General features: G+C 56.8%; 1 protein-coding gene across 1 annotated transcript; it reads right to left on the reverse strand.

Moving 5' to 3' along the window:
- Positions 1-1,186: 1,186 nt before the first annotated feature.
- On the reverse strand, positions 1,187-4,075 carry FOXC1 (forkhead box C1). Its single transcript, XM_033115630.1, has one exon. The coding sequence runs from the start codon at positions 3,529-3,531 to the stop codon at positions 1,888-1,890; it is 1,644 nt and encodes a 547-aa protein (XP_032971521.1). The 5' UTR covers positions 3,532-4,075; the 3' UTR covers positions 1,187-1,887.
- Positions 4,076-9,462: the final 5,387 nt, after the last annotated feature.

Consider the following 9,462-nt stretch of genomic DNA (forward strand, 5'->3'; position numbering starts at 1 on the left):
GCCCCAGCCGGGGGCCTGACCCGAAGAGACACCCGCGCCCTGCGCTGCTGCAATCTTCCCTGGCTATTAGGTTACGACTCTGAGCAAAGGAGACCCGAGCAAATCAGAGGCCACGTAAAGCAGTTTTTGACTGGAATTAGAGTGTATTTATTTGCAGCAATCCTTTAACAATGATCAAATTTTGACAACAAGCAACAGCAATTACTGCTAAGTGTTGCCTCTAGATAGGAGCGGCAGATAGCAGGAAACTGTATTATCTCGAAAACAAACTGAAAGGCCCTGAATGTCTGTAATCAAATCGCCATCTCCCCAAAGTCTGATTGACAGGGCTGATCACCCTAAGATAATGAATTTATTACATTTCCTGGGTTATTTACAAAGGGGGAGGGCCAATCCGATCGCCCCCTACGTTTAACTGTAAATTAGCAAGAAAAATTGGATTGAAAAGAAACCACCCTAGGCTAAAATGTTCTGCTCTCCTCTCCTTCCTTCTTGTTATTGCTTTAAATCCTTTTCAAAAAATAATTGTTCTACAAACATATGTTCTAAAATAGTTTCCCAAAGATTAAATTTCCCTTTCCAACCCACGGTATATATATATTTTTAAATCAATCCTTCTACATAACACATGGAGGATTGTAAATGTGGATGAGTTATATACATACATTTTTAAAGGGTTTATTTTTCCTTTTATAAAGGAATAAAAATAATAGGAAAAAGTCTACCCAGCATTTGGTTCACAGGGGTGTATAATACACATCGCAACTGTTTATGTGCTACACAAGCCAAATATTCATTTGTGTATCTTTGGAGGTACATTCACATCTCTCTACACACAGGTATCACTGTGGTAAAGAGCGCTGCTGACAATTTCCAAATCATGTTCTGTCGTTACTGATAAATATATTTTGTGTATATGCCAACTCAGATCTGTTTAGGAAAATAATGTCTTTACTAGCCACAAAGCAAGCTGACTATATAGTACATTTTGCAGAAGATGCTGCAGGAAAAAAGACTAAACAAAAAAGAGATTTTTATGTGAAATTTGACAGGGAATAGTCAAAGGGTTTCTCCACTTTTTCAGAGATTTAGGAGGAGAATAGGTAACGTCTAGTGTTTGAATCTCTGAAACCTTATTTTTTTCTCATAATAATTAAGGCTGTATTAAAGTATCCAGACATATAGGTCTCATTCAAATTGAATGGTAATTTATTAATAAACAAACAATGAATATGTTCAACAAAAGAAGATAGAATAAGATTAATACAGTTTCCCTTTTTATAATGAAAAAAAGCACAATTTAAGTTTCAGGCAATTTAACGTCAGGTTTTGGAAACACTTTCTGGCGTTTGGTCCACGACATCCAACTACAAATTAAAAATAAATTACTATGTTGAAATTTACATTTTAAAACAAGTCCATGAATAAAAAGAAAGCGATTTTCATATACGGGGACTTTCCCCTCCTTTCAACATAGGATAAAATATCTTACAGGTGAGAGGTGAAGTAAGGAAAAGGGTAAGGAAATGGGAGAGAGGAGGAAAAGGAAAGCGTGCTCTCTGAAAAGCAAGAAGAAACTTACGTGTTATCTGCGGTAACACTGTCCTTTAATAAACCATGATTTTGCTGTCTCTGTGTAAAATGGTTTACGGTTTTGTTTATTTAGATAAGGCAAAGTGGAGGTGGCTCTGAATAAATCTTTTAAGAAAATAGTTTTCTTTGTGCTGGTGAGTTGAACTTTTGGAGGGATTCTGTTCGCCGGTTTGGCGAATGTTCTTCAAGATTTTTTAAATTGCATTTTTTTGGTTTCGATTTTGCATTGATGGTTCTTTTGGTTGTTCCTGCTTTGGGGTTCGATTCAGTTTGGCACTGAGGGGGCCAGGGGTGTCAAAACTTGCTACAGTCATAGACGAAAGCCCCGGAGGTGCGGTACAGAGATTGGCTGGAAGGAAAGGCCATCTGACAGCTACTATTCCCGTTCACCGGAGAGTTGTTCAAGCCGATCCTCTGCGACTCGAACATCTCCCGCACCGAGTGGAAGTTCTGCTGCTGGCTCGGGTATCCTGCCGCCGCGGCCGCCGCCGCCGCGCTAGCCAGGTGGCCCAGGTCTCCGCCCGCCTGGTTCAGGTACCACGAGGTGAGGCGGCCTTGGTGGGCCGCAGGGTGGTGGCCGGCCTCCTGGCCGCCGCCGGCGCCGTGGCTCAGGGAGGAGGAGCTGCTGCTGGTGACCGGGGGCAGAGAGTAGTCGGGCAGGGGGTCGTCCACAGCTGAGCCGCCGGCGCCCGCAGGACCGCCCTGCAAGTGGCCGCCGCGCTCCCCGGCAGCGTACAAGCTCATGGCCTGCAGGTTGCAGTGGTAGGTCCCGGAGCCCCCCGCGCCGCCGCCGCCGCCGCCGCCCCCGCCCGAGCTGCCGGCACTGGAGCTCTGGCTGCAGGGGGAGCTGTAGAGGGAGCTCTGGCCCGGCGAGTAGGCGCCAAGCGCCAGCGGGGGTGCGATGCCCGCGCGCGAGGAGCCGGCCGCCGAGGCCAGAAGGCCCGAGCCTAGCTCGCCGGCTGCGCCCTGCGGCGACCCCCGCAACGACGTCATGATGTTGTCCACGCTGAAGCCCTGGCTGTGGTGCGGCGGCGGCGCGGGCTGCGGGGCGGGCGGCGCGGGCGGCGCGGGCTCCGCGGCGTCCAGGCTCAGCGGTCGCGCCGACGGCAGGCTGCCAGGGGGGCTGCTCCCGCTGGACAGGCTGCTGCTGCTGCTGTCGGGGCTTTCGATTTTGGGCACCGCGGCTGCGCTGCCGCTGCCCAGGGCAGCGGCCGGGGACAGGGGCTGGGGCGGCGAGGGGCACGTACCGTTCTCGGTCTTGATGTCCTGGATGCGCACCGGCGGCGGCTGCGGGCCGGACGCGGCGCCGTCCGTGTGCTCCGGGGGCGCAGGCGCGGGCGCGGGCTGGCGGCCCGGCGGCTCCTTGAGCTGCAGCCGGTCCTTGTCCTCCTTGTCCTTCACCGCGTCCTTCTTCTTGAAGCGCCGCCGCCGCCGCAGGAAGCTGCCGTTCTCGAACATGTTGTACGAGTCCGGGTCCAGCGTCCAGTAGCTGCCCTTGCCCGGTTTCTTGTCGTCGCGAGGCACCTTGACGAAGCACTCGTTGAGCGAGAGGTTGTGGCGGATGCTGTTCTGCCAGCCCTGCTTATTGTCCCGGTAGAAGGGGAAGCGGTCCATGATGAACTGGTAGATGCCATTTAGGGTGATCTTCTTGTCCGGGGCGTTCTGGATGGCCATGGTGATGAGCGCGATGTAGCTGTAGGGCGGCTTCACCATGTCCTTGGGCTGCGGCTGCGGCGTGTAGGGCCCGTAGGCGCGGGCCATGCCGCCCGCGTACTGCTCGGCGTGCGCGGGGTGCGAGTACACGCTCATGGGGGCCGGCATGGCGCTGTAGCCGCCCCCGGCCGCCGCCGCGGCCGCGCGGTAGTAGCTCTGCTCGCCGCCGAGGTAGGGCACCACTCCGAGGGAGTTGGGGCTGGACACGGAGTAGCGCGCCTGCATGGCCCCCGCTTGCCGCCGCCGCCGCCGCCCCGCGCCGCCCGCCGCCCCCCACCCTCGCTCAGGTCGGCCGCGCCGCGCCGCGCCAGCCGCCCAGTCCGAGTCCGGGCCCCGCGGAGCTGGTGCCGGGCCGCCGCCGCTTCCCGGAGCCGCGGGCCGCGCGCGGCCTCTCCCTGCACTCGCTCGGGCTCCTGGGCTCCTCCGGCTACTTCGGGACCCGCGCCAGCCGCGAAGGAGGGTCGGTGCTAGGGAACGGGACGGCCCGGGACGCCGCAGACGGCCTTGGAGGAACTCACGGAGCCACTTCCAGGCGAGAACGGGAAAAAGGAGCCAAAACTTAAAAACAAGAAGGCGCTCTTCTCGCCACACGGCCTGAGCCTTTCAGGAGAATCTGCCCGGAGCCGCCAGCGAAGGCGGCCAGATCACCAGGGCAGGGGCCGCGCCGGCCGCCTTCCCGGGCCCCGCGTCACCTTTTTTTCAGTCTCTCGCGCGCCGGCCGCTTAAGGAAGCATTGGAAAACTTCTGAACTTTTGAGCATCCGTCACCCAGGCGAGGACTTTTTTACGCAGTTACATTTTTTCCGGGCAGCGGAGCCCCGCCCCACCGCAGCCTCAGTAGCCAATGGGAGGGGAGAACCGCCTCTGAATGAGCCGGAGGCCGAGCCCGGACGGCCCGCGCCCAGCCGCGGTAGGACCGCGGGGCTGACCACACGCGCGCCGGCCCGCGGGGTCCCGCGCGGAAGCCCGCGCCCCTATGGGCGCACGGCCTGCGCTCGAAGTCGGTTCGCAACTCTGCGGCCACCCGCCCGCCGCCGGCGCGGGACATGGTCTCCCACCCTGGGCCCTCCGCACCGACGTCCATTGTTCCCGCAGACTGCCTGGGTCCTCCCGGACCCCACGCAGACCCTTCTTCTGTCCTTCCGCTCCCAGATGTCACCGACTCCTGGAGCCCCAACACGCGCTGGCTCTCTCCCATTCCTACGCTAATTTGACCGGCTCCAGCTCCGGGATTTCCCGGGCCCCTCCTCCTTTTCCCTTCACCTTTCCTCTCTTCCCACTTCTTTCCTCCCTTCCCGATCGCCCGATCGACTGCTTTCACAGATGTCTCTAGTTCCTCCCACCTGAAGGTTCTCCTGTCCTAACTGGGTTACACACGCCATAGTTTCAAGGGCTCAGTCACAGCCTTGCTCTGTTCCTGGTGGGGAAGGAGTTGTCGCCCCCACCACACCGTCCGCGTGAACCCTCCCCAGTAGAAATAAGGGAGGAGGATATCCCCTTCGCCAGGAGCTTCGGGCGGTGGTTAGCCCAGGTAGGCTGTTGCCCTCCCCACTGAGGGACGACCTGCTCCTCGGCCGCAGCCCGCCCCCCCAGAGCCCTCGGCTGCCCAAGGGAGCTTGCGAAGCGGGCTGCTGGAGCCAGGAGGCTCCCCATGCTGCCCTTCGGAAAGCATGCAATCCCTCAGGTTCGCCATGCAGCATCCCCTCTTGTCGAGTACGGCATGTTTTGGCTCAGAGGAGGGGTCAGCCTGCGGGCTCAGTGACATTAGCAGGTGTGATGACAAGAAGCAAATAAATACGTCCAAGAGCTTAACGCGTCCCAGTCCAATCTCCGTCTCCACACGCGCGGGGCTGCCGGCTCGCAGAGATAACGGGCGTTGGGGGGAGTGTTCACAATCGCACCTGCAAGGCGGCTCTAGGACTGGGGGAGGGGGAAGCGCAGAAGGCGGGTCCTTCCTTGTGCATCCTCGTGGGGTTCGAATTTTTAGGTGACTGGGGTGAGATGGGAAGAAGAGAAATGAGAGGGGGGGGAAAAACGCAGGAGCAGGACAAAGATGGGCCTCTCTCCTCCTGCAGCGCGATCCTGCACTTGGGCAACTCCAGAGAAGATCCTCCTGGAGACTGAGCACTAGATCCTTTACTAGAAGCTGGGAGAAATGGCGAGTTTAGCAAACTATAAAGAAGAGCAGCGTGTCGCATTTAACACTTCCACTCCCAAATTTTCTGACACTCTTTAACTGCAAGGACGTGTTCGGAGCCCCTTTCGGCTTCCCCGCTGGTAACTCGACTTCCTCACTCCGCACAAAAATCCTAATTTCAGCTTCATTTGTTAGATGTCAGGGGCGCTGACTTGCGTAGTAGGCAGAGCTTAGTGTCACTTGAACATGAAAAATGTATATTGTATTTCAAAAATGGACATTTCATGGCGTGAAGAGGAGGAACTGCTGCTTCTAGAACTAGCCTGGGAGGTTGCCCGGAAGTTCCGATTCCCGAGGCCGCTGCCGCCTGGCTTGCTGTGCGCTCGGGGCACATGAAACGCCTTTTCCAGGGTGTTAGTTAGGCCCAGTCACAGACGGGCTGGAAGAACACTTGATTTTTTTTCAGCAGGAGGCTCAGTATCTGGCGGTTCCTAAACACTTACGGGGAAAGGACCCGGGAGAAACCCCAAAACTTGAAAAACGAATTCGTGTCCAACCCGCAGCCCCTATACCCAGGCTTAATCAGCCCCTTTGGCTAAGGCTTTATGGGGCGCTCTTGCTTCAGCCTTGAGGCCAGTTAAGTAAGTGGATTCCCTAAGTTCCTCAGCATTTGGTGAATTCGGTCTTTAAAATGCGTTTCTACCACTCGCGGTGCGCGGGGACGAACACAGAAACAGCGACTCGTTTGTTTTCCGAGTGTGGGAAACGCCAACGGGCCTGGGTTTTGCAATAGACAGTCGTGCTCCGCTGCCCCTCCCCTCGTTCCCTCTGTCCGTCAGCCTGGAGAAGTGTAAACAGCTTGTTATGAAAATTGCAAATCGAAGAGCAGTTGTGTTCTGGGCTCCCCGCTTCGGGTATAAAAGTTGCCGTTGTGAAATTAGTATCTGGCATGCGGGAAAAAAAAATGAAGGGGTACAGCTTTATAAAGATCAACTTTCCACCGGTTTAGCTCTGGACATTCGCCAGGAAAAGACATTTGCATTTGTGTTTATAAGCTCACTCGGAAGCAAACCTCCAGTAAACCGTTCGAATTGTACTTCGAGTACTTATTATTGCTGCTAGCGGCGTTAAGCGGACATTAAGGCGCGGACATGAAATCTTGGGTGGGGGTGGGGAATGGGCTAAAGTTTTTATTTCCAGGTTAAAGTTTTTGATGCCCCTTTTTTCTGCTCCATGGGGTAGTTCGATCACCGGTCTCCCTCACACCCTAGTCTCAATTGGCAGAAATGCCCCGCAGGCGACAGCTGTAATGGATGTCTGATGGAACTGTCGCTCGTCACGCCCCCCGACCCCCATCCCCTCCCTGACCCGCCAGGCGGGGTTCCAATTCCCTGGGCCCACCTCAGAGGGTTCTTGGCTCTGAGGAGGGGGCGTGACGTCACAGCGATATTTAAAACAAGGCCTCCCCCAGCTCCATACAGTAGAAAAGCACCAAGAAGGGAGTTGTGACGAGCACTCCAGGAAATGCCCGGATTCGGGAACGTGGTGACACCGCAGGAATGAGTGTGTGGGGGGAGGAAGGGGGGAGATGGTGCCCTAACGCAGGTCATCAGGAGCCGGGAACTCCTTTTCTTTTCTTTCTTTCTTTTTTTTTTTTTTCAAGTCAAGTAGAGAGAAGAAGGATCGGGGCGGAGGACCAAGGTCCAGGAAACGATTGCTGAGGGGCGTTAGCCCAGCCCTGGGTGCACAGACTGTCTTCCCCATCAGAGACACCTCGGGAACTTTCCAGCGTCCTCCTCAGCCCTGGCCAGCCGAATAGCCTCCGTGGCGTGCCCAGACCCCCTCCCCGCCCGCTGTTCCGGATCACGAACGCTCTAGGCTCTGCGTTGTGCCCAGGAAACCGTCCAGTCGAAGGGCTAGGACACCCGCGAGCCGGCGTGGGGTGGGGGAGTAGGGGGGTGCAGGCTTTGGCCCAGGAGCTGTGGAACAGGAAAGGCAGGCTGAGAGAAGATGGGGAAAGGGGCTTCTCCAGCTCTAGACGGTGCCTCGAATTCTGGGGGCTCTGCAAACCCAGGAACGAGGCTGCAGGTCCGCGGCCGTCCTACCATCTCCCCTTTCCCTGCTCCGAGACGAAGTGGAAGATTAAGGCAATTACCCCGACAATTCGACTTGAAAACTCCTCACTAGATTGAAATCACAAACAATTGGAGCAAGTCCGTTTTGGGGGTGTATTTCAGCTGTTTAGGTAATTTTCATGCTTCTCTATGTGGCCTCGTTTACGTGGACCAGAAGCCCAGGGGTAGGGGAGAATATCCTGGCGTCAATAACCGTTATTCGTTATCAAAAGGTCGGCCCGGCAGGTAGTGTTTGTCATCAGTGAGACTTTTCAGCGGAGGGAGAAGGCGGGGACCGAACGTCTGGGTGACCGCGACTCCGAGGATCCACTGCCTTCTTCTCGCTTAATTCGGGGTGTCTGAGTAGAAGTTCTGTTAACGCAGTCCCTCTAATTCAGCCCCTCCTTCGTAGAAAAATAATTCTTACAATAAATTTAAAGTGTTTGTTTTTCGATGATGTTTTAAAGACAAAGCGATCCACATTATGTGTCTACATGATTTAATTAATTAGATTGTTGCCCTCCTAGGGACAGCCCTCCCCCGGAAGTTTATAAGATGGGGTAAGTTAATGTCATTCCCCAAGTCCCCAACACGGGCCGCCCCACTAATTACGTACACGGGAGAGAATGTGCCAACACCTTCTCTTGGTGACCCCCTTGGGTTGGCTCACTTGCCGCCTCGCTGCAGGGAAACCCCAGTCTCCCAGAGCATTTCTGGGGCTCAAAGCCAAGTTGAGTATCAAGAAAGGGCCACGGGGCTTGCGGGAAGTGAATCTTTAACTTTGGTGCCTGGCTACGAAAGACTCAGGGCTTCTTTTTGTCCAGGCAGAGGTAGATGGCAATTCGAACTGTCGTTTTTTCGTGAACAATCCAGGACAAGCGTACAATGTGTAAAGAGGCGGATAATTGGAAAGGACTAGTTGTGTGCGTGTGTGCTCGCGCACGCCTCGGTTTCTCCCTACCCAGGTCCTCACCAGCCGTCTCAGGGCCACCGCCGCCGAAAGCCAGGGCCCGGAAAGGTAGAGGCCATGCCGGCACCCAGCTTCGCGACTTGGAGTCATTTGGGGAGCGCGCCGCTCTGGGCCCGGCTGTCCTCAAGCTGCAGAGGATGCCAGCGCCGCACAGAGTGAGGGTGCGGGCGGGCGTCGGCTGTCAGAGGACAGAGGGACCAAGGCGCCTTCCCCGGACTGGGGCGGGAAGCGCGCGCTCCTGCACCTACGCCGCTTGGCTAACGGGTGTTGGAGGAAAGGTTTGACCAGTGGACAGACCCACAGACATTTCGGAACCGCAGGCGGGGTTGAGGCCGGCTGTACGTTGCTGGCGGCTGGGCCTATGGCCTGCGGGCGGCAGACACTTCCCGGGGTGCCAGCCCTGCCCCACGGGGGACCCGCGCGCTCGGGCTGCAGCAGGCCCTTTCTCCCACCCCAGAGCGACCTTCGCGGAGCCTGAGCTTCGACGACCCGGCCCCTTCACGCGCCCAGCGGGCCTGAACTCTGGGATGTTCCTCCCGAGGTCCCTCACCCCAACGCCCCGGCGTCCTCCGTCGTGGACGCCCGGCAGGGCCTGCTGTGCGTAAGGCGCGGGCAGCCGCGCACCCGGGACCTTGTGCAGAGCAGCTGTTTGCACCTCGCGGGGCAGAGACAAAGCTGGCACCTGGCTCGGGGCAACAGGTCTCCCCAGTGGGCGGCTCGTCTTCGCGTGTGCCTGCGGCTGGAAGCGATGGCCGGAGGCCCCTTCCGCCCTTCACAGGCTTCCTGCCTCTTCCCTGCGAGCTCAGGGCAGAGAAGGGAAGGTGTGGGAAGTCCCAAGTCCACTCCACAGCCCGGGGCTAGGGGCCGTAGGTCCCCGGCCAGTCCTATACCTCCGGGGTCCCGGGCTCGCCCGCCTCTCTGGGCGAGGGCACTCTG

Source organism: Rhinolophus ferrumequinum, chromosome 9 (assembly GCF_004115265.2).
Source record: "Rhinolophus ferrumequinum isolate MPI-CBG mRhiFer1 chromosome 9, mRhiFer1_v1.p, whole genome shotgun sequence".
NCBI lineage: Eukaryota > Metazoa > Chordata > Mammalia > Chiroptera > Rhinolophidae > Rhinolophus > Rhinolophus ferrumequinum.